Source organism: Ceratotherium simum, chromosome 28, assembly GCF_057802395.1.
Source record: "Ceratotherium simum simum isolate JZ-2026a chromosome 28, ASM5780239v1, whole genome shotgun sequence".
Taxonomy (NCBI): domain Eukaryota; kingdom Metazoa; phylum Chordata; class Mammalia; order Perissodactyla; family Rhinocerotidae; genus Ceratotherium; species Ceratotherium simum.
The window spans coordinates 32184837-32211003 of record NC_141927.1 but is presented as its reverse complement, the minus strand read 5'-3'; the positions used below and the strand labels follow the sequence as shown (position 1 = coordinate 32211003).

The 26167-nt window shown below is 39.8% G+C and overlaps 1 protein-coding gene across 5 annotated transcripts in view; it reads right to left on the bottom strand.

The window, feature by feature from the left end:
* Positions 1-25798, bottom strand: part of UNC5D (unc-5 netrin receptor D) — a 517112-nt gene extending 491314 nt beyond the window's left edge. For 3 of the 5 annotated variants that reach the window (XM_087418499.1, XM_087418500.1, XM_087418501.1), the window contains exon 1: positions 25418-25798. In XM_087418499.1, the coding sequence (XP_087274625.1) occupies positions 25418-25520 (103 nt within the window). In that variant the 5' untranslated portion in view covers positions 25521-25798. The remainder of the gene's footprint in view (positions 1-25417) is intronic. The other 2 variants (XM_087418497.1, XM_087418498.1) reach the window with 1 other exon arrangement.
* Positions 25799-26167: the final 369 nt, after the last annotated feature.

The following is a 26167-nucleotide window of genomic DNA, read 5'->3' as shown; positions in this document are numbered from 1 at the left end:
AAGGGGTGTATTTAAAGTCGTGGGCACTGGCCTCAATTTGGGACAACTCTAAAGGGCCATTGTAGTGTCAGAGCCCCCATGGAATCAGCTGAGGCCTCTGTTGCAGCTAGGCTGCCTTTCAACTTCTCCCTCCGCCAGTCCTGCTCCTTCACATCCGCCAGAGCTGACTCCCAGTACGCTCCACAACGAACGTCCTGCATGCTCGTCTGCATCCCAGCATCTCCTTCCCAGGGAACCCAATCTATGACAGTCCCTTAAAAGGAAAAATTTAAAAATGGAAGAAAATGTTACATTCTCCAGCTAGACAACTAAAATTATACTTTAAGTAATATTTATTTTTTAGACATCATTTTTCAGTTTTGTTTGGGGCTACAAAAACACACAGCAATTCAACCTCGCCTCCTTCCTGAAAAGACAACAATTTCAAAAACAGCATAGCGTTCACTCCACTCCACAGCTGCTGTGTTTTCTGGAGTTTTATTTCAGTGGTGGGTAGACTGACCATATGCTACACCTAACCAAGGCTGCACTGCATGTGCAGCTAAAAAGGGCTTCCATGCTTAGTGTGCTTGCCATGATATTCTTATCCACAGCAACGACACGAAACCTTCTGAAAAGCTATCCTTAGAGTTACAATTTTAAGCACATGCATTCAAAGGGAAGCCCCATAATGGGAGAAACCCTGTCCATAGCATCCCAGTGCCTGGAGCAGTGCCTAGCAAATTATAGACACTCGATACATAGATTTGTTGAATCACAGAATCTCTGAAATCCAGTTTTTGCATTTTCTTTAAGGATGGTTACTTTCGTGCAATGTAAGTACAGGACAGAATTCATTAATCTCTCTGAAAAGATCAGTTGTGATTACTGTGACGTGTGTATTTTAAAAACAAAGCTCGCTTAAACAGATGTGCACTGCTGATGAGAAATGGCAGGAGGCCATCCCCAGTATTATAGTAATATATCCATAATGTATCTTAGGGGCACATTTCAATGTTAAAAGTTAAAGAAATAAATAGTGATTTTTTTTTATTGCAGTCACAAGTACAGTACCATAAGTTGGCAACTGCAAGAAATGACTGCCTATAAATTTACTATATGTTATGAGCCACTGTTTTAAATGGCCATGAAGCAGGTGTCTGCTAGAGACTTGCACAAAGCTAAGAGGTTCATAAAAATATAAATGAACAGTGCAGCTCTGTCTTAGATCTTATAATTTAAGATCTGACAGGACACAAAGTTTTACTTTTAATTTGAAGAGTATACTAAACCACACTAACAACTACATAAAGATAATTACGCATAGTCCATCAATTTGTCATAACAACTAATTCAGTAAGACAGCCTGTTGTATTATTATTATTGTTATCATTAAGGCTATTCACAAGGAAAAGCAAAAGCTGGGTGGGTAAGGCTTAAAATTAACTAAAAATATCCAGAACCAGAAGTAGAATCAGAAAATAGTTTCTCATCAAGTTTGCCTCCTGAGAAAAGGAGTAGAGAATGATTCTTTTTAAAGGCAGATGGCCACTGGTTGAATTAAATCAGTGATTTGAGCATAGTAGGAGAAGCAACATCTAGCACCAAATTCTACAAACAGCTATAACCACACGCAGTCTTATATCTAAAGACTGAGATAACCAGAGAATCTCCACATGGTTCAAAAAACGTTCACGGTCATTTCCCAACTCATCACAAAATGTTGTCAAGATTCTACAATACTCTAACAGTCTTGCTCTTTTATACAATAAGCCATATCAATGTAACATGCTACTCTTAGTGTCTGTCTGGTTTAACGTTCTTAACTTTTAAGGAGCTCGGTCTTGAATGATGGAGAAATAAACTTCACGTGAGTGGTTTCTCATTAAACTTACCCTGGAAAACTTATTTTTATTCCCATCAAAATGGCTGCTTCACCAGTGATTACATTCCCATAGGTTTATTTATTGTTTATAGTAGCCGAGAATACATCTTCTCTGGTATAACTTTCCCTAATGGCTCACCAAAAGAAATATTTAGTCCTTATGGGAGTTTTACATGTGACCCTAGACACTTTGACACTCTTCCCATCTAGAGGTGAGGTCTACGTTCCCTCCGTTTCAATCCAGGGGGGCTTGTGGTGGCTTCATTCTACACAGTAGGACAGAAGTGACTTCCGAGTAGGTCATAAAATTCTGTCTTCTGTCTGGTTCTCTTGTCTGGTTCTCTGTCTTCTGTCTGGTTCTCTGAGAACACTTCCTCTCCAGAGGTTCCATTTTGGAATGCTTCCTCTCAGAACCTAGCTGCCTTGCTAAAACTACACAAAGAGGTCACGTGTAGGTGCTGCTGACATAGCAGACATGTGAGTGAAGAAACTTCCAGATGATTCTAGCCCCCACCATTCTTGTCTCTTCTAGGCATTCAAGCCTTCCTTACTGAGGCCCCAGACATCATGGAGCAGAGACAAGCCACTCCCAATTGCACCCTGCTGAATGCCTGACCTACAGAACCCAAGAGCATAATAAAATGGTTGTTTTCTTATGCCGCTAAATTTGGGATGGTTTATTATATAACAGTAATTGGAGTAAATCTTTATATATTTCACTATTGGAATACCATCTAACAAACAACATAAGCTTTGAGATGTTGAAACTTCTGCACTTTTTGTCTACTTGGCAAACTTTCCATGTGGTATAGGTTGATGTAATAGTTGTTCCTTCAAATCTTCAACGGTATTTATTACCCGTTTTTCCAACAGTATTTGTCAACAGAGGAATGCATTTCAACTGAATGCCATAATGTTTGAGGCATATTACTTTGGCTCTTTTTACCAAGGAAAGAGAAATAAACTTTCCTTCCAATGGTATACAGCTAATCATCATTGTTCCCAAAGAAGCTTCAAATAAGCTTCTAAGCGTTTATGATCAAAAACAGTGACATTTTATAAACTACTGGACTGAATGCTGATTTTAAACATTCTAAGAAAAAAAAAATTAGAGATCCATCCTAATGTTCTGGAAGCTTGTTTTTATTATGGAAATTTTAAACAGATACAGTCAGTAATACATAATTAAACCTCATATATCCATCATCCAACTTCAATAATTATCAAAGCATGGTCCATCATTCCTCATCTATATCTCGCTCCACTTCCCTCACACTCCCAGGTATTTTGATGCTAATCCCAGACATCACATCATTTCCATAACCATTTCTGTATTTATCTCTAACACAGGGGTCAGGAAACTACAGCCTTCAGGTCAAATCCAGCCTGCTGCCAGCTTTTATAAATAAAGTTTTATTGGAACACAACCACACTCATTCATTAACGGATTGTCTGTAGTTGCTTCCACAGCAGAGTCAAGTAGTTGCGACAGAGAATCTATGGCCTAAAGTCTATGGCAAAGCCTAAAATTTTTACTATCTGGTCCTTTTTCAGAAACAACTTGCCAACCCCTGTTCTAAAAAATAAAGACTCCAGGGGCGGGCCCAGTGGCATAGTGGTTAAGTTCGCACGCTCCACTTCAGTGGCCTGGGGTTCGCTGGTTTGGATCCCAGGCATGGCCCTGCGTACCGCTCACTAAGCCATGCTGTGGCAGCCGTTCCATATACAAAATGGAGGAAGATGGGCATAGACATTAGCTCAGGGCTAATCTTCCTCAGCAAAAACAGGAAGATTGGCAATGGATGTTAGCTTAGGACCAATCCTCCTCACAAAAATAAATAAACAAATAAAGACTTAAAAAAAAAAAGATGTAACATATCTTGCTAGTCATTATAGCCCCATAATTTGATTCATATGATTAGGTAATAGCTTCATATTACAATTAGGTAATAGTTTTAATATAAACTAAGGGTAGAATTTATTGTTAACTGTAGTCCAGATAAGTTTGCTTTAAAATAATTTGGCTGATTTTCTGTCAAACCCAATTTGGTTGTTATTGTTTTTCCTCACAATATGGAAGACAGGGATTATGCACTCAGACCTGGAGAGGCACATCTCTGCCGTTCTATTTTCATCTGTGCTTGCCTTAGTAGGGCTGTTTTCAATGTACTATTTGTTTGCAGGAATATTTATGAACCAGCTGCCCCTTTTATGCAGATCAGTTAAGACTAGAACATCACTTAGCAGTCCACTGCAAGCCTTTTGTGTTGTGTCAACCCCACTTCTCCCAGGCTATCTCCCGTACCACAGGATGGTCCTGCCTATAGCCTGAGTGGGCAAAAGAGTCCATTTATGTTTTATATATAAAAAACCTTAATACTTTTTATTAATTTCTAGATACAAAGTTACATATTTGATGAAGCTTGGTGCAGGCATATAAATAATCATTACTATATAGTATTCTGTCTTTTTATACAGTTGAAACATTTCACAGAAAAAGATATTTCGCTCCTGCACCCCAAAAGATTATACAGCAAACCCCACTTTGAAGGTTTGTGGAAGAATTTTATCACTCTATTCATTTGCACTTACAGCATCTTCAGTGCCTGAGCAAATAGATCAATGAATTGATAGGCTACAGCCTGTGCTGTAAATCTGGCCTGTATATCCTGTAGAATATAAATGGATATAAATGAGCCCATGTTTTCACTCTCCAAAATGCCACTATATCTTATAAATCACATGGCCTAGTTGGATTATATTTGTTCCTAGACCAAATAAACCCATGTAAGTTTAGTCTCAAAAAAGAAAAAAGTGATTTTTTTCTGGGAAATGTATTAAAATAAACACTGATATTAATTATAGCAAAAAAAAAATACATGTGAACATTATTTTCAGATAAATTTGTAGCAATTTTATACCACTGGAGTTTGCATCCAGTACAGTAGGAAAGGATATTCTTTACTTTCATTTGTCAAATGAGAAAGTTACAGGTGAGGAAACTAACTGACAGCCACAAGGCAAGTCAGTGGTCAGATGAGGGTCATCTAGGAGAATGTGAAGAACTGAAAAAATCAGCTACTTAATTCTTACTGCTAAGGTCAGTTCCCTTGTTCTGTTTTTGTTCTTACAGCTACTCTCCCATTATCAAAGTTTAATATTCAAATGCTCTTTTAAAGCCTAAAGTCTTAATGTTTGGATATAAAGACACAGATGTGGGGCTTCATCATCACTAGGTTGAATGAAAAATTCCATCAGTAATGAAAAATAAATAATTCATTAAGTATTGATGATATGCTACACACAGATGATAAAACACAATCCCTTAAAGTTTAGTACAGACTTACAGAAACAGGCAATCTATTCATTGCAATTTAGTGCAATAAATGCCACATTGTAAGTACTAGTTTCAGAGAGAAGTGATTAATCCTACTCGGTGGAATTATTAGAAGAATTTCTAGTGGTGCTCACCTTTGAAATGGGCTTAGAAGACTAAGTAGGAGTCCATCAGCCTGATAGAGAGGTCAGGCAAATTTGTGTCTTAGAAAAAAGTACATATGCAAAGGTGCAGAGTGGTGAAAAGTTCATGATACATTTTTTGGGGGAGTGGGGTTGTTTTTTCTTTTTCATGATATGTTTTTGTAGTTGGAGTGTAAAGTACAGGGTGGGTTGTGGTGAGGGATGAAACCGGAAGAGTAGATTGAGGCCAAATTACATTATCAAGGAGTCTGTACTTTATCTTAAAGGCAACAGAGAACCGCTGGGGGGGATTTTGGAGAGAATAATAAAAATGAGAGTTTTAGAAATAGATTTCTGGTACTGAAGATTAATTGGACTATAGGATATGGGAAGGTAGCCAAATCTTGCTCTAGTACCTAATATTACAGGATTCCATCTTGAATTTATGAAGCCATTGTTTTACTATGTCTATAAATCACTTTGGCAAACACCACAATTATTTTAAGCATTTTGCTAAGAAATGAAATTTCCAGATCAAGAAACCTCCCTGTGAGGGGGACATTTTGGTGTGGAGCTGGGATGCAAGAAGTTGTAATTCCCAGTCTTAGAAACTAGCTCACTCTGGGAGCTTCCAATGAAGCTCTTCTTAATTATTTCAGTACAACCTTAGCTCCTCCGATTTGGGTAAAAATCTGTTTCCTACTGAATACAATGCTTTAAATTTAACTATGCTTGGAAAGGCTTTTTTTTTTTTTTTTTTTTAAGCTGGCATGTCTGTGTTCAATAGTTAGTAAGCTTTTAAATCATTTCAAACTGAATCTAATGTAAAAGGCCAAATATTTATCAAGCCAGGGTTGTCTACTGGGCAAATATTTACACAATCTTTAAAACATTCAATATTTATTCAGCCAGCCATAACTGTCATTTTCAAGACATTAGTCAATGTAAACACACGCTAACTGAAAACAGAGGGAAGAGATGACTCTAGAGGAGAAGAAGCTCTTATTGTGATCACTGTTCTGGCTTTGAATTCCCTAAAGTTTAATATACTATAACTATAGTATTTATCAATAAAAAAGTTTCATTTTAATCTCTCATTAGTTGCATCAAAACCCAAGAACCCCCCAATGACTGTTAAAACTTAGTGTGCAGGTATGCAAATTTAACCTTGTCCCACCACCTACAATCACCCCTTACATCAGGAAGGACATCTGGAGAGTCTTCTACGCTGTACCTTGGAGGTGTCATTTGTACAGGTCAATAACAAGAGATCAAAACACCCAGGCAGCGACAATAAACCCATTTTTTTTTTTTTTTGCTAGCTTTATTTAGCAGCATCAGACATATTCTTGCTTGAGATATATTTGGCTTGCAACACTAAAACAAAGCAGCTGAAGAGCTTAATTAAAAACAACCTCTTTCCCAAGCCTACCAGCACAATGAAACTTCTAAACGTTCCCCATTATCAAGCCCTAAAAAACAATAACATAGAGCACTTAAGATTGTTCATCGGTTAAGAAAATATGTCTGAAAATCATTCTTACCTCCATAATAAGAGCAACAGTCCATATTCTTAACCGTAATGAACCTCCATTAAACATACACACACACACCCCAATCGTTGTTAAGCCAGGTTGTATTTCCCTTAAAAGTAAGAGCATAAAGATGAGAACTGCGAGTCCTCCATTGAGGAATAGCTCTGGCTGGCTCTAGCATAATAAACTGTTGTTTACCTTTCGGATTCTATTTATGCCACATGCACATTGTTCATCATTATTAAATGATCCTTTTTTATCTCTCTATGACAGTTACATATTTTAACAGGTGACAGTTTGCCTTTATAAGCAGCAAAACACTGGTTTATTAGTATGCTTGTGTGGCATAAAATAGAGTTCATTTTTTTACTGAAGTAACTGGAGGAAAGAAACATCAATTGTGCAGGGTTCTGAATAGCTCAATGGGTATAGAAGGTACTAGCAATAAATTAAGATAGGTTTGCTTTATTTATGAGTCATAGGTATTCCTTCACAGTCGCTACTGTGCATGAATTTTAAGTGGCCCTTTGATGGGCAAGTCCATCTGAACAGCATCATAAACTCTTACACAGTTTCACAATTAATTGCTTCTCTGCAGTAAACTCAAGGAATTGTGTAATTCTACCACTCAGAAGATCCTCCCTGTCTCCTACCCCAGCAGCGCAGGCTGCCTTAGAAAAAGAAAAAGAGAGAGAGAGTCATGATACCACTGAGTCACTGAAATGACAAAGTATGTTCTTTATTGGCTCTAGACTCTAGCAAATCCCAACCCCACTCATTTTGGAAACAACCAGTAGTGTCCTAGGTGTCTTCTTGGAAGGGTCTGGGGCAATTCCTCAGCCTGCTGATTAATGCCGTAAGCTCCAGGGTATCCCAAATAAGACACCATTTCTGGCAAATGGCATTTAAGAATCACAACAGCTACAAACTCCATATGCCATTGTTCACGTTTATATTTAATAAAAACATAAATAAGTAAAATCCTACCTGCAGATAATACTTTGCTGTATGTGCTTAGGGGAGGAGGCTAACAGCCCATCTAGCACAGAATGCCCTCATCTAGTGCTGCCAACGAATCCGGAGTTAGTAGATCATTTCTATAGCTGCTCGTAGTAAGCACCTCATTGGGTAAAATATGGCCCTTTCCAGTGATGGACCGCTCTAGAGCCGTCTGCTGTGTGCAGGTGTGGTGCAAGGCTAAGATAATGGGCCTGGTTGCTAGCTCAGTTGTTTGTTTCCCACCTGACAGGTGAACTGTTCTCTCTGCATTTTCGAGGAGACATAACCATACCTGTCATTCTGAAGGCAAGACTCACTCAGGAACAACACTGCCAAGTTTTTGATGGTTATGATTTCATTCTCAAGGGTCAGAGATTTGGCAAATCAATGCCAAAGAAGGAAGCGGTCATCTTCTCAATTAAAATCTTGAGAGACACCATTTATTTGTATCCTAGCATGGGCTCTGGGGAAAAAGGATAAGGATTGTTTCTTCTCCAGTAAGTTAAAAAAGGAAAAAGAAAATAAAATCCCAGCGACAGAGGAAGCTGTCTCACTTCCGAATATACATCTATCTCTGGCTCCTCACCCTCCTTACCTCATCCACCTCCTTCCCAGAGTCCACACACACACGGGCCCGGAGGATATGTCTTATACATGTTTTCATTATAGCACTTTAAAAAAAAAGATCAGTCAGCTTTTTACACTCTTCTCTCTCACTCAAGTTGCTTCTGCCCTTTGAAAATATGAAAGCCCTTGAGTGATTTTATATTTTCAAAGGGTAAAAGTGCTAAAGAGCATTTCTCTATTTCAGAAAGGAGGAAAAAAGGTAAATCAGTCTGCCTAAAGTGTTCACTTGGAAAAGGTAAAAATGAACTACCAGTGTGATGGGGAGTAGTTACAGCACCTAGAGTTATATATAGAGCACTCTGGAGTCCAGGGCTGGAAAACATATGGGCTTCACATTTTTATTTTCTACATCTTAATTACTTCAGATGCATTTTATTAATAAATCAGTTTAAGAAGGCGGCGGGAAGGGGACTTGGCAAAGACTAATTGCTCTAATCTTAATTAATTTTGCCTATGAAAATTCCATATAATTGTTTGTTTCTATTCCACGCCAAGAAAAGAAAAATGCAGAATATAATTTGAGTAAATGTAATGATGTCATTGCTTCTGGCTATCTAGAGAGGAGGCTTCACCACAACTGAGACAGCTTCCATACACATGAGAACAATAAATATTCTAAACAGATGTATCCCTATTTATCTAAGTCTACAGTAGTCAGAAGAGCTCCTATTAGTCAAGGTCTGATTCATTCTGATGCTGAGATAAAACCAGTATATGATAACATACCAGGAAAGGAAAACCATCTTTCAAAGCTGTCTTGGGAGGGTTAAAAACAACAACAACAAAAAAGGAAAAACTTGTTATAAATTTCAAAGCAGTAATCCTATCACTACCTTCCTCATACTGGGAGAGGAAAAATGATTGTTGTGTCTTATTGAGTTAGCTTAACCACCACAAAGCACTATGATACAACTTTTCTGAAGAGCTTGCTGCCAGTGGCCCTGGGGCACTACAAAGGGTGTGTCCACTAGCTCTGGCCAGTTGTTGAAAAATAACAAATATGTGATATTTTCACAGTATCCAAAGCATTGAAGATACGAAACAGAGATACTCAGAATCTGCTACCAAGAAGTGAACATTCTGAAAAGATAGAGACAGCAGAACTAACGTATTTGGTTTAATACTTGTGTAATTGGTTGTTCAACTTTCCAAAAGGTAGGAGAGTAGGAGGGACCAGCAGAGATCTGCAGACTCACAGCGGCACCATGAGGAATATGGCTTCTGCCTGAGAACTCCCCTGAGGTGGTTATTTTTGGGTTATCTGTTGGAGATTTCTGTTCTCTTTAATCCTTTTCATATTTTCAAACTTCTTACAATGAGCAAGTAATATTTTTATAATTCAGAAAAAAAAATACTTTCACCTAAAAAAGCTATTTGGAGTAGATACAAATAAAGCTCCCCTGGGCACCTTAGTTGTGTTAATCTAACCAGTTAGCCTACACTTGACTTACAGGGTGGAGAAGAGAGTACTAGCTCCTCAAAATCCTGCTGTCAGCCCTGCTGGCTCACTGACTCAGCTTCCCAGTGTTCTCCTGCCTGGAAGCCCCCAGCAGTAAACAGTCAGGTAAAGTACATATTGAGAGTCCACCTTCATGACTTCCATCAAAGAGCCCCCATACTTACTACTCTTTCAGAATGCTCACTCCAAACTGTAGTCATCTCAGGATGTATTTTCCAGGGCCATCAACTGCGCCAAAGGTTTATTTAGCTGCCGTCTTATCTCTAGTTCTTTTCTTATAATTGTCGTTTCTTAGACCCTCCACTCAAATACCTAGGACCCTTAAGTTCTCTTCTCATACAAATTCCCAATTATACAGCCTCATTCAATCAGAAACCTAGCATGATTTTTTCCTAGCAAAATTTCCCTAACATGGCACATTTGAATACTTGTACCCAGTTCTTTAGCTAATTTAAACTACTGTGATAACAGCTAATATTGTGGAAATGTGTTATCATTCCCATAGTTTTTGTATTTTATTAGGTGGGGGTGGCACAATGATTTCACCAAATTATACACCTAAATGGTGGAATGACAAAACATATTTATAAGCTCATGAGAAGGTTTTGGTTTTTTGCCTGTTTGGTTTTTGCATTTAGAACATCTTGGAAACCTACCTCATAGCAAACATAGCCCTGTGCTAGGTGTTGAGGAGACACAGTAGAATTGGAAGTTGTCTCTGAACTCAGGCAGTAAGAGTGAGAGAAACTTATGAAAAAGAACTAAAATATGGTCTGATTGGTACAATAACAGAAGTGACGTCAAAGTATGGAGATACAGTGCTCAACAAGAAGAAGTTAATCTCAGGAGAGAAGAAGATTCATGGACAGTGGTCCATAAAAACAGTTGTGTTTAACAAAGGGCATGAACAAAGGCACAGAGATGTGAGTCAGCATAGTGTGCTTGGGAAATGCCCTGTGTCTAGGTGTGACATGAACATTGTTGGTAATGGACTCAACTAGTCAAAGGGTCTTGGACCTGCCTCATATGCATCTCTTCACTTATTTTCCAGTTATCTTCATATTAGTTCATACTTCTGGACAGTGTCTGATAGTTCAGTCCTTTGCACATGGAATTGATAATGAAAGGTATTCTGGAATAAGCTTACGAAAAAAGGGAGTCAGGATCCACCAAGCTGTATGACCTGGGCATTGCATTTAAACTCTATGACTCTCAATGTTCATGAGTGGGCAAATATAATGAGATTGGTTAGACAATTTCTAAGATTCCTTCAATTCCAAACACAAATTAGTTCAATGATTTATCAAATATCTATTAAGTAAAAGACACTATATTCTGTTCAAGGGTATCAAAGATGAAGAAAACACTGTGACTGTTTCCAAAAGTTTACATATAATAGAGAGTAAAAGAGAAATAAATATACCTAAAACAACATACAAGGTAGCATGTGAGAGGCATAAGAAAAGTACAAAATGCACAAGACAAAGGAAATTATGGGGTAGTTTTGAAGCACATCATGGAGTCCAGTTGAGTATAAGGTACATAAAGGGCAGTAGGAATAAAGCCAGACAGGTTTGTTGGAACTGTTTTTGAAGAACATTTAATGCCAGATTAAAAAATTCCCATGAATAAATGAAAGTTTCATACATTACAAAGATGACACTGCAGATCATTAGAGAAAGGAGGGGGACTCCTCAATAAACAGTTCTGGGACAATTGGTTATTCATATGAAAGAATGAAATTAAATCCCTAACTCAAATTCTACACAGAAAAAGAAATCTATGCTAGGTGGATTAAAGGCATAAATATGAAAGACCAAAATGTAAAATTTTAGAATAAAATATAGGATAATATCTTTAATGAGATTTAGGAAGAATTTCTTAAGCACAGTACAAAAGAGCTAAGCTCAAAATGATTGATAACATTGATTACATTAAAATTAAAAATTTTAGTTCATGAGAAGATAACACAAAAAATTCCACTACATCAAAAAAAAAAAAAAAAAACTGAGAGAAGAAATTACACTCACACATAACACATTAAGGAATATTAAAAAATACATACATTTAAAACTTCTGTACTTCAATAAGACAAAAAGTACAAAAAATGAGCAAAAGACTTGAGTAGGTGTTTGACTCACCTAGTCAAGAAGAAATATAAATGGCAACGAAATATATGAAAAAAATGTTTAACTTCATTAGTAATCAGAGATATGGAAATTAAGTCTATGCAGAGATAATCACATTATACCCACTAAATTAGAAGAAATCTCTAGAAGTGGAAATAAATATTGGCTGATGTGAAGTGATGAGAACTCATATATTGCTGAAAATTATTTGTCACTATCAGGTTTTAGTTCCTAGTAATCTACCCTCAGATATATGAGAAACATTTGAAAATGGATACCATTAGACATGTACATGAATGTTCCTCGTAGCACATTTTATAGTAAAAAAAAAAAAACCTGAAAACAATCCAAATTTGACTGGCAGCAAAATAAATAAATCATCTATGGTTTAATCACAGCATCAAATATTGTACTTGAGGGAAATGAATCAACAGTAGTACATGCAATAACATAGATGAAAAATAGCACTGGGTGTGGAAAAAAAATTGCTGAAGAATATGGAGATTATAACATAATTTAAATATATATCAAAAAGAAGCAATAGTAAAGTATGTTTAGGAGTACATACACATTTATTTAATTTATTTTTTAAAACAAGGGAATGATAAGCATGGAATTCAAGCATGATTTACCTCTAAAGGAGAACCAGAAGGATGAGTTAAAGAGAAACACAGGTGAGTGACCTGTTGATAGTGTTCTGCTTCTTAAGTATGGTGTTAAGTTTACAGATATCCATTTTAATTTGATTTTTTTCAAACTATATTTATTTATATGCGACAATTACTACACCACAAAACGTTTTATTTCTCAGGCAAATAAGGAACGACTGGCAGTAGTTGTGAACGGGGTAATAATAATAGAAAAGCTTGCTCTAGGAAGAATTACTATGCCCCATTTCCTAAAATGGTAAAGGGGTGCCAGCTGTCCCTGCCTAGCTCTTTTAGTCAACAACAGTGGTGCTGACTGGGACCTTGCCCTGCTCTGCAAGAAGAACTATACTGCCTATACCCTTCAGTCACCAAGACCAGTATGAAGATATTAATCCACTCATAAATATGATTGATCACTTAGCATTTACCTCCTGGGCCTAGGAGACATGAGATGAGGATTGAAGGAAAATAGGAATCTCCAGTTTGTGGGCCCTGTGCTTTTGTCCAGAAGGGAAACATATGTTACAACCTCCAACTCTGTGTTCCTCAAAGTCTCCTCCTCATTACATAATCTCTCATATAATCCATCCCTTTTATTAATACTTCAGTTCTTCCATCCCAGCAGGAAGAGTCTAGCTCCCAAAGGCTGAAATGTTTCGTGCCAGCATCCAAATTCACTCATGCAAGTCACTTGAGATCCAGTGTGGAAAGAAACGGCCTCATGCGGAGCGGGAGGCGAATCAGGAGCGGTCACTTTCATCCCCGACTCTTTTGCTATGAGAGGGACTCCCAAGTATCTCCTCTAAATCTCAAAAAAGATCAGTTTCTACATTTATTCACAATCAATGCACCCATTAAGTCAGTGGCTCTCCATCGTGGGTTCCCAAACTGAGAATCCTCCGAGGAGTTTAAAAAAAAAAAATACTGGTGGATCCTAGCCTGAGATTCTGATTTAATTGCTCTGAAATGGAGGCCCTGTCATCCCTCAGCTAGTAGAGAACATTGGAATTAGACTGTTTCTCTTCATAATTTAAATTACACACATATGTATTTCTATAAACAAGGGTTACATTAAACATTTGATGCTCATCTTTCAATCCACTGTCTTTAATAAAACTGTTTAAACATATATAAACATCAATTTTAAGCTTCAAAAAAAAAAAAGCTAATGCCCACACACATTCACAGCACCTGTCCAAGATTTTCTCACCTAACCCTGGATGACAATACTACAGATGTTTGCCGTTCTGTAAGTTTGAAAAAATGGCTTTGGGTGATGACCAAGGATCTGTATATTTAAAACCTGACCACCATTACCACAGCAAGATCTTTCACTGATAATTGCTAAAAATAACCAAACCCTGAATATTTTGACACCTAATCTCCAAGAATCAGAAGTTTTCAACATCCTACGTGTCTAACCCCTTCCGAGCAAGGTGGCTTCAACGTGAATAATAATCATGATAGCATCACCAGAGTTCATAAGCTCCAGCTACAAGGATTAATTTTTGCAAGTCGTCATGGCCATCAGAGATGCAGAATTCACTTTAAAATAAAGAACTATAGGGAGTGCATGGGAAGAAGCAACTGATGCTTTTAAAATTACAACCAGTCACTTTAGATGCAGATTTATGGTCTTTTGAGGGTCTCATTGACACATTGTTGCCAACATCAAAAGCTTTCTTAGAAGAAACACAAGTCCAATGCTTGTGCACATTTCAAGTCTGCTCCACCTAGTGTCCTCTGAGTGTCCAATCACTGTATCCATTTGAATAACACCACCTCATAGCAGGCCCAGGAAACCATTCAAACTAGAAAGTGTTACCTTCTCACCACACGTGAAAATTCAGATTTAAACAGGGAAAAATGGAAATTGGAAGTGATTTACTTATCCAGATAAGAATTAATCACCGGATGGCAAGTACCATTCTAAAATTATGTGTTTTGGCTAAAGCAGAAGATTCCCTATTCTAACTCATGGTACTAACACAACATAGTATTAACGGAAATGAAGTGAATATATTCTTTCCTACATATAGATTTTCTTTAAATAATTACATTTAGAAAGTCTTTAGGATCTACTAGTGGATTCATACTGAGCAAATTTATTACCAAGGATGTAGAAGTTAAGTAATTAGAACAAAAGCTTAAGGTTCACCCTAAATTTCACCCAAACACAAAACAAATCTATAATGCAAACCTCTTTGACAATATTAATTAGCTCTCCTACATGAAACCAACTTGAGCCCCTCAAATCATAGCTCCAAAATTCTATAATTAAGAACAGAGTCAAAGAAGGGGCCGGCCCAGTGGCACAGCAGTTAAGCACACACACTCGGCTTTGGCAGCCCAAAGTTCACAGGTTCGGATCCAAGGCGCAGACCAAGGCACTGCTTGTCAAGCCATGCTGTGGCAGCTTCCCATATAAAGTGGAGGAAGATGGGCACGGATGTTAGCCCAGGGCCAATCTTCCTCAGCAAAAAGAGGACGATTGGCAACAGATGTTAGCTCAGGGCTAATCTTCCTCACACACACACACACACACACACACACAAAGAACAGAGCCAAAGAAGAAAATCTATCCTATTTCAAAGGTATTTAGAAAAGTATAAACATTTTAAATAAAGGAAAACATCCTTTCACGGAAAGGTAAAATGATCAATAGTCTTCAGTCTTCTGGTATCATTCTTTTGAATTCCTTTGTGTCTCTATTGATTAGTTTTGTTATTACAGTTCTGAAAAGGAAAAGGCAAGAATATTTGGAAAATGAAGATCTGGATTCATGGGCGAGCACTGAGATAAATGACCTCCAAAAGCCAAGTAAGCTACTTGGCTTCTCTAGACCTTGGTTGTTCATGTAAAGATTTGGGCATTGGCCTAGAAATTTTAGGTCCTTTTCAATGATATAATTTTATAAATTTTCTTTACAAATGAGAAACGGAAGTATATAGAAACTCGGTGATCAAGTTAATGTTTATCAAATGTTACATAAAAAGCCACTTAACTGCTTTTTGTTTTCTGCTTTTAGACAATGCTCATCCACAAAGCTAGAAAAAGCTTTATATGCATAGTTCAAACAATTACTGAAAATGAGGATCAACTGGCTCCCTGATCCTTCAAATCTCTTAACAAAATGTAAGAAATTCATGGATTTAAGACAAACTGGAAGGCTGAGTGTTGTACCTTGTGAGTCAGAGGTGTTTTATTAAAATAATTTGAGAAGACTTCAAATCTGGAAACTTAACATGAAATTTCGTAAATCTGGTTTGTGTTAAAAAGTCAATCTAGCAACTGTGGGCCCGTGATCCACCTGAGCAACAATGAGCTGTAGTGGAGGGGTGCCTAACCCCTTCAGCCTTTTTCCACTGAACCCATTTCTGTTTCTCGAGTTGCACATATATGCATTAGTCTATAACCATTGATTTAAGAGGAACCGATACATAAAATTAAATTCCTTACTAGCATAATTCCCGAAGACCCACTAACTTGTCCTGAAAATCCTACTTTCAGAGCATTTTTAATTGAAGGTTTTGATACATATTTAAAATGCCAAGAAATGCTTCCTGAAATGATAAAAATACTGTGAATAAATGGTACTGAGAACAATGGAGCACATCATAGAATGTTAAAGCAGGAAAGAGCTTAGAAGACAAGTTATTTCTTCTCATTTTAGAAATAAAAAGAACAAGAGAAAAAAGTGACATGTTTAAGGACACATGGTCTTGAACTTTCCAGCCCACCGTCTTGCTTAAATGAGAAGGGAGCTGTGACTTGAGGAAGAGAGGGGGCAAGAGGAGACTGACAATTGGAGGCTAGATGGGAGATACCATGGAGAGAGAGAGAAATGGGAGTATCAGAATTAAGAAGCTTACTTTCAAGTCTAAATTGTCTGCATCTCAATTTGAATGATATTAATGCCATTTAAATTAATAGCATAGAACTTTAATGATAAAAGTTTGCTATAATGATGATATATGACATTCTACTAATATATAATACATGCACACAGATATCCATGCATTAGGGCACTTATCACCTTGACAATTATTAATAATTGGCTGTACAAGTGATGGTATTCTCTGCTGCATTATATGTTATAGTAGAGCTGTCTTTTCACAGTCCTATCCCACAAGTTGATACGCATCTCAAGCTGTCTGCTAAACTTGAGAAATGGTTTTTTGGGTCTTTTTTTTTTTTTTTTTTTTTTTTTGCTCCAAGGTTAAAAAAACTTGAATGACAAATCTTTTATCCAACTTTATTTCTTTAAAGCAAACCCCCAAACACTTACATCCCACCCACACACCTCACACTGACAAAACCTGTGAACCTCCTCATTACTTTTGCTTAAGGGAAACAACTTTGGAAATTTCCTGATGCAACGCTGGTAATCACTGTAGCTTCTCGTCCCAAGACTGAGGGAGATACAAGCCTTGTCTATTTAGATGCAGGATAGTCCAACTTTTCCCAGTTCCTTTCAAAAGGCTTATAACAAACTTACATTTCCCTGGAAAGAATTTTATTTTGTGGTCTGTACTTTTTCTCTATCTCTTTTTAAAAATAGGCTAGATAATTCTTAAAGACACATTGATGAAAATTGTTATTGGAAGTCCAACTGCATTGTGCCACTACACTACTTTCAAATACAAATTAAAAGACTTGAATCTTGTTTTAGAACCGTACACAGAAAGAAAAAAATGAAGCACATGCACTCAAAATGAATAATAAAGACAAGGTATTTAGAAAGCTAAGCAGACTGAGGAGCTAGTACCATATTTCTAAAAAGTGTTTGGTGTCTGTAATGGCATCATTAAAAATAAAACCGCAGAAGAACTAATTTGTGATTTTACTTACTTTAACGAACTCTTTAATTCCTTTGAATTTTTAAGAAATTATAACTTAGCAAGTTCCTCAGAATATTTTACATACCACTTATTCCATACTACAGGATGTGCCATTTTTAATATAGTCACAATTTTACTTTCCTCTCATCAGTCCTGACACATTTCCTACTGCCTCTTTTCCCTGGCGGGCCCATTTCTGTTCATAACCATGAGAAACATAACATCATATAGACCAAGAAGGCAACACAGGTATCATTCAAAACGTTTATTCATTTATTTCTCCTTCTCTGCCACATGCTTGTGCATCCACAGCCCTGTGTCAAATGTAATGTGTACAGAATATTGTATCGTCCAACTTAAGTGTAATTAATCTATTTGGTAATACAGTAGAACTACATGGTAAAGAAGTCAAAAAGGCCTGGAAACCATTTGGAGACTCAGCGTCTAGTCTTAGTACTATTTATTGCTACCCATCTGGGCTTTGTTGAAAAATCTCTAAAAAACCTTAATTTCATCATCTGTTCAGTACCAGGGTGGATGTGAAAATACAAAGCGATCAGAATTGTGAACGTACCTTAAAAGTGTCAAGTTCCATACAAATGAATTACTATTCAAAACAGCTATCCATGATAGTCTCACATCTTATACTTAATCATCTTTCTAGAATATTCTGTCTAGGAATGTAGGCTTTAGAATCTGTTGAGGGAAAAAACACAAAACTCTCTTACAGTTATTTAATTCCTTCTCTGGCAACTAAACGTTCCTGAGTGTTTTATCACAAGATTGAGTAAATTTTAGTAATTTTAGCCTCAATATTATTTATGACAACATAAAAAGGTACAAGTAAAAATATTAGTTAGCATGTACTACTGGACAGGCTCTGCCAGGTGCTGGGTAAGCAGCAGTAAGCACAATTGGCCCTGCCAAGTGGAGATAACTATTTTGCAGCAAAGACAGACAGACCCAAACACCAGCTCCCACACCGTGTGGTGACAACAAGGATCCAGCTGCTTGGGGAACGTCAGTGCCCCACACGAACATGGCTCTGTTTTCTTTAACCAGCTGGTTTTGTTCTATCTCTTACTTAACTATAGCTTCGTTCTCTCATTATCCTGAACTCTCCGTCATTTTTAAGTGTAGCTCCAGCCAAGAGATACAACAAAATGAAGGAGCACTGTAGAGGGGTAGAAAGGCCTCTTATTTAACAAAAATCTGACTTTGGGCAAACTGTTCACCTTCAAGGGGACTCAGTGTCCTCTTTATTACAAAAAATGAATTAGGTACAGACACAAGTCTTCAATTACATCAAAATAAAATATAAGACTTAAAATATTGCATCTATCTTCACAAATGCTGGAAGTGAGACATCATATTACATCAGAATGGTGCTCCCTGAATGTCTATTAGTTTTATGAGAGACTGGATGTTTGTCTGAGTTAAAACTGACAGTGTGTTTGCCTAGTCTTCTTTTGGCATTTTTAAAAATAGTCTTACATTGAATTCCACCACATACTGGCTTCCAAGTGAAAAACAATATTGAAAATCAAAAACTTAAAGTACTATCATCTGTGGCCCTGCTACTCAATTGTGGTCCATGGATGGTGCCACCTGGAAACTTGTCATAAATGCAGAATCTCAGGCCCCTCCCTAGATTTACTAAATTAGAATGCGCATTTTAACAAGATCTGCAGTGATTAAAATGCACATTAACATTTGAAAAGCACTGATTTGTGAGTTTCAAATATTAGCAGCTTAGCTTCCATAACCCATGATCATTTGGTTCCCCCCCAGTAGATTTTTATTAAATTAAATTCAAATAAAGATGAGAACTACTAAATAAATACTGTTGCTAGCAGAGGCCATCAATCACTTGCAAACGATTCTAAGCAACATGCCACAAAATTTATTTAGAGGCAAATCTTCTCATTTAATATTTAGTACATACATTTGCCTTTATTGTAAGTTACCAAAATCTATGAATGACATTAAACATAGTTATCTCAGTGTTGGTTGGGTCCTTGAAGTAGTCAGGACAATTTCTTCACTTTGGTCTCTTATATTTCCTGCTTCCTAGGCCTGCCTGCCAATCACCTACCTTCTGGAATGTTTGCAATGTCGTTTTCCCTTGCACTTACCTGATTGAGAAATGACAGCATTCAATTTAGGTAACAACAATGCATCTGTAAAGTTCATTCTTCTCCACGTTCCACATTGTTAGGCTGATATTTTCCCACATGATTCCTGCCATCCTCATAATGCCAGGATGGAGTGGAGGGGTACATGTGCCAAGGTCTCTCTCTTTCTGAGGAGGAAGGCTCTTTTGCACTTTATGAACCAAAATTTGGGTGCAGAAAGTCAATATCTGCATTAGTGAAGTGGACATTGACCTCACTTGGAAGACAGCTTTTGGCTTTCCAGTTTCCTTATTCATGAAGGAAACTGTCAGAAAGAGCTGGTCATATAGGAAGAACACAAGCCTCGCCTTACTCTTGTTCTCTTGGAAACAATATTAGGAAATATTTTATGTCCATAGTGGTCTGATGTAATCTGAGAAATATAATACACATTTATTGTTTCTACTTAAGCCCGGTAAACAAAACCCTAATATTACTGTCCCTGGGTTCTAGTTCAGTTAAGTCGGGGCGGGGGGGGCAGGTATTGAGGACAAAATACGTGGTACACACCGCACTGCACACAAAAACCCAAAAAGAAAGAAATACTCCAAAAGCACAACAGAGTTCACAGTGGATTTCTAAGGTAGTCCAAGCTGAATACATTAACATCCGCCTAATTCTGAAAATTATCTACGCACAGCATGTGTGTGCGCACAATAAGGCCCTACAATGCAATGTGGTACAAACAATTAAAAGTTCTTTTCGAAGTGGAAATGCAAAATAGAACGAATATCTATTTTCTATAAATGAATCTAGCCATCTGCCTCGCAAGAGCAGCAGCAGGAGTACCCAAAACAGCAGAAACAGCAGCCTCTGGTGTTAACAATCTATTCTCAAATCTCACACTCCACATTTCCCTGGCAAACAAGGCTAAAAATACAAGATGTGCAACAAATAGTCTCTTGCGATCTGCCTTTCCATGGATGGAGTATTCAATCAGAGTAATATTTTCTGTTGAAATTCAAAATTGAAAAAAAAAGCAAGCTATCATATTAGAAACTGGCGTTCAGAATTTTAAGTGTGAATCCAATCCCAAAGTATATTAAGCTGAATGGTGAGAGGGTGGTTGTTTTCAGACAACATAAATCTCTGAGATTTATCTGAATATATTTATAGATTTATTTAAGCTACTCTAAATTCCTCTACAACTCGCACAGTTATAGAGATATCATTTTAGCACTTTTGTCACCAAAATATAAGGGTCATTTCATTTTCAGCAGAGTTTAGAAAACTGTTCTTGTCGTAGGCTCTGGAGTCAGACTCCATAGGTTCAAATCCAGGCTCCTCCACAAACTATCTCTATGGCCTTGAGCAAGTTATTTAACCTCTCTATGCCCTTTTTTTCCCATCTTAAAAATGAGAATAATAACATTATTTACCTCATGGAGTTATTTTAAGGATTAAATGAGTTAATGCATGTAAAGCATTTAGAATAATCAACCACGTACACTAAACACAATAATTACTACTATCATCTTATACTCACACAAGGCCGCAAAAATGCGTTCTCTTAAGGAATAGGCATAATATAAAGAGTGGTAGCAACACGATGGTAGTTCTCATGCCAACACTGGCTGTCTAGCAAATGAGGGAGTGAGCTGATTCTTTACCTAGACTGTGCAGCTGAGAATGACAGGGGAAAGTTCCCAGTGGTTATTCAGTCATGCTGTTAGTCCACGAAGGCATCAAAATAAGGAGGACAGAAGAGAAGACAATGACATAGCTGGTCAAGTGGCACTGCCCGGAGTATGGGACAATCAGGATTAATGACAAAGGTGTAATTAAGAAGGAGGGCCCATCTGGGCTCTCTGTGAACACGCGTGCCTGTCCACTAAGAGGACACCCCGTATCACCACCGCCACCTTCCTTAAGAGGATGTTATGGTATATATCTTTCTTTGTACACCTACCTTTGGGATTAGATTTTAATACATGTGGTCTGGGTCTCTACCCTGTGTATTAGAAAAAGAAGAAGAAAACGCATAAGTGGATGGTATCAAATATTTACTATCTCCTGAACAACTAATTCCTTGATAAACATCTAAAGCTGGCAATATTTTAAGTTGGACATTATATTTGCTAGGAGGACAATAAAATCAAGCTTACAAGTCTTTGAGGAATAGACAGAGAAGTGCCTCCCTAACTAGTAAGACAGCAGGGTCTGGAACTACCTGACAGATCCAGTCACCCAGTTCTAAGAGAGCTCACGGAGGAATCCGGGGGCTCCACAGGTTTCCCCGGCCTAGAGGGGACCAGGTAAAGAACCACAAATCCCCAGAGGGGTCATTCAAAGAGTGAAGAAGGATGGAAGGGAGGCATTACTATTTTTCATAGTAAGACCATTAAAAAGGGTGACGTGCTGCCATCACAGGGCCAGGTCAGAACAATTCACCTCGTCTTAACAACTGAGATACTTAAGAGATCTCTTGAGCAGAACACTTGGTTGGGTAGGAAAAGAAGGTGCCACTGGACTGCTCACGCTAAAAGCACAACCCAAGAGTCAGAAAAAGCCAAACCCGGCAGGAAATTAGGAGAAAATGCTCTTTTCTCATAGCCCTATGAAGGGACAGATTTTTGAGGAAAAAGAATAGAATGAGGAAGGGGGGTGCTCATAACATTTGTTAAGGAAGAAGTGGCTATAGATTTAAAACTGTATGAACTAGGTAAACAGATTTAGAAGGCATAAACCATATGACCCTATTATGCCTATACAATAACTGTGTACTTCTCTTGCCCTTAATGCATTACTGTAGCTACTGTGAGGACGAGTTCATTGTTGAGGAAATGTTTTAAAGCAAGGAATTGTGGGAAAGCTCAGCCTATCTACAATTACCTTCCTCCCTGCCTTTCGACTAGGATGTCTTATGTACAGTATCTAATACAGGAATCACCACCAGAGCAACAGCAGTACTCCTTTTTTTCAAAGAACGAAAACAAAACAGTATGACAACAAGATGTGGATTCAATTAACACTTGGCAGGTCACAAAGAACTCTTAAGCCACCTTCTTTTAAGTTGGAAAGTGTTAAAATATACAGTAATCATGCACGAAAGTGCCATCCTTACAGTATGCCACCAGCCAGGAACATAAATCTGAAGAAGTAAGTCTTGCTTACAGAGCAAGGAACCGCAACATTGCTCCTTGGGCCACGACTAGTTTCTGCAGGCCGTCCCCTGCCCCAAGTATCTTCCTCTCTGAGGATATTCAAAGCCAATTATCTGAAATCTCCCTCTGATTTTCAGAGGGTTTACATTAAGTATGGAGGGAAAGAAAATAAAAAGGAGTTGGTGCAACCACCTTGGAAACAAATAAAGGATAAACGATCATGAAGAAAATGCTATTGAATTGTTAAATATTCTTGTATCATCAAAGCAAATGGCATAATTCTGTATATCCTGTTGTTTAGGGAAAGCAGAATATCTTGGTCCAAATCAAGACAAAAAGGCTTGCACAACAAAACTATTTACCTGGATAAATAAGAATAATCTAGGGCCAACCCTATAAAGTCTGATGAGACTGCTGAAAGCATGCCACAGAGCACACCTCCTCTTGCCCATAATGAATGGGTCCCTTCCTGGGCTGGGAGAACTTAAGTAACACTGAAACACACCCTTTGCTCCAAAAACTCCAATTGTGCCCAGCTGTCCAAAGGCAGGTGCATGTGTCTTCACAGGTTTCATTGCCTGCTTACTGCTCATTTCTTCAGAAAGCTCTGACAGATGCTAAGGGTAATGGGCTCCATGCCCCAGAAAGTAAAATATGACAAGAGAAATATTAGTCAGATTTACTGCTCCACTCCATGTGTCTTGAACATTACTATGATCTGTGCAAGACATTTGTTGTAAATAAGCCTGCAGAGTGTACAGTATGTTTTCCAGGAGACCTTTAAAGAACAGCTTGCAGACAAGAGGTGCTAGCCTTACTTTCACAGCCAGCAAAACTCCATCCAAGAGGCTTTTGGCATGTCCCCACCTCTTGTTTTGAGCTGGCTTCAAGACAGCTCCACCAGTACCAAATCCCAAGGGGCCAGTACATGGAGTCAGTCACTGTTAGGTATTCCGCACTGAACAGCAAGTGGGAATGCAGACATTCAGATCAATATTTAGAAAAGAAAAGGCCCACTTTTCCCCGTAGTGTATTAAAAACAACTCAGAGCCGACTTTGCAAGGAGGCATTCTCCGTAGTCAATTAAATGGCTGAAGCTTGTCTTCTTCCAGCAAGGGAAAGAACTCTGCTTCACCATAACCCAGGGTGTGCAACCACCGAGGCTCATTTTTAAACCTTCTCTGCTTTTTAAAAAGCCTGCTCCATTAAAAAAAAAAAAAAAGTTTTCAGGAAATGAAATGCAAACAGTCACTGAACAGGATCATTAAATGGAAAGCCTCTATCCACCTTTTTCTTTCTTTTTTTTTTTTTCTTTTAATTCTTCATTCCAGGCAGCACCACTGCTTTTAACACACCGCTAGCTTTTATAAAAATGAGATTATATTGGCTCTTTTGCGATCGTGCTCAACCCCTTCCACCCTTTCCTGTCTCGCGGCTACTCAGATGATGTTCAGGATAGCGGAGCAGAGGGTGAGGTGGTCAGCTCAGTTCCACCGCTCCCCAGAAAGCGTTAGGTAAATCCTTTAATGCAATTACACATTCTAAGCCTAATGGATGACACACAGGGAAAGAGAAAGGTAGAGAGGGGCGGGAAGGAGAACCTTCCGGATTATTTCAAAGGTAAAGCCACCCTACTCAAGCTATATCTGAAATTGACTCTGATCATCTTCAGAACCTAAGTCCGCGGGATTTATCTTGAAGTTGATGCTCCTGGTCCTCGCTCAAGGTGGAGCTGAAACCAGTTGCAAAATTTCACTCTGCTGGAGTCCAGAGGATTCAGGAAAATGGTTTTACCTTTCAAAGTCAGAAAGAAGCAGCGGTTTCCCCGCTGCTCAGTGGGGCCCCGCGCTCGCTAGCTCGCTAGCTGGAGCAGGCACGCGGTAAGGAGAAGAGGCGCCGGGTGAGCGGCCTCGGGCCAACCGCTCATCCGGGCTCGGCACTGCAGGCACGGTTACACGCAGATGGTGCACACAGCTCTCCCGAGCTCCCGCACACACGCGGCCTCCTCGAAAGAAAGCCCGGTGCTGGCTAGGACCTCGGGCTAGTGTCGCCCGAAGGGTGTCAAGCTTAGCGGACTTCAGCTCGGGCTTTGCTCCCTGAAGGGAAAAGGAGCCCTCTCTATTGAAACCCACCCTACAGAGACTGGCATCACCCGGCCCCTCTCCCCAGGAACTCTCGGACACCACTCTGGGCGCCCCCACCCCCCCATGAACGATATCTCCTTGGAAGGAAGTGGAGAGAACAGGAGAGAGCGAGATTGGAGTGAAGAGGTGGGTACTTCAGTCTGCAGCAATTGGGAAGGGCTTCGAAAATGGAACAAGCGAGGAGAGCAAAGAAAGGGTAGGGGGTCCAGGTCACAGCAACCTGTAGGATTGCGGCTGATCGCAAACTTGGGGTAGGAGGCACTGCTCCCCTCGGAGGTCCGCCGCCCCAGTGCCATCCCGTCGGGCTGGGCGCGCGGAGAGGTGCAGGGCGCAACTTGGGCAGGCAACGCCATAGGCGCGGGTCCCGCTCAGCCTAGCCCGCGCGCCTTCGCCCTCGCCCCAGCCCCGCCGCCCGCTCTGCCCGGCGCTTACCTCGGGCAGCCGCAGCCCCCGCCGCCCAGAAGCAGAGCCCCAGCCAAGGGAGCCACCGGCGCGCCGCTCCAGCGCCTCCTCCTGCGGCAGCCGCTCTCCCCATGCTCCGCGCCCCGCTCGGGAATACGGTTCCTCTTCCACGCCCCGGGAGTCCGGGAGAGGCACGGCGAGCCAGGGGCCGAGACGAGTGGCTCCCGGGGGGGCTTTAGCGAGTGACTGCTCCGCGGCCGCTCCCTACAGCAACCGGTCAGGGCGCTCCGGGCCGCTGGCTGGGCACCCAGAGGAAGCGCGCGCCCCCATAGCCTCCCACGGCGGGGCGACCGCTGCCGCCACGGTCGCCGCCCGAGTCGCCCGCCGTCCCCGCCGCGCCGCTCGCAGCGCTCCCGCCGCTGCCGGGCTCCGGACTAGGGAGCGCCGGAGCGAGCCCGCATCGCTAATGAGACCCCCGCGGCCGCCCCTTCTCCTCCCCTCCGAGCGGCAGCCAATGAGCCGGGCCGGGGCGGGGCGGCGGGCGGGGCGGCAGCGGCGGCCGGCCGCGCCGGGCGGGAGCCGGGGAGGCGCAGGTGAGCCCCGCGGCGGCTGCGCCTGCCCCCAGGTTCCTCCACCGTCGGCAAATAGCCCTGGCGCGGGGAGAAAGGATGCGGGTCGGAGTCGGGCTCGCGGAGACAAGCACACGCCTCACGATGGGAGCAAAGCCGGAGGGCCTCTTGGAGGCGACCCGAGCGCAGAAACATATGGGCATCTCCTTTA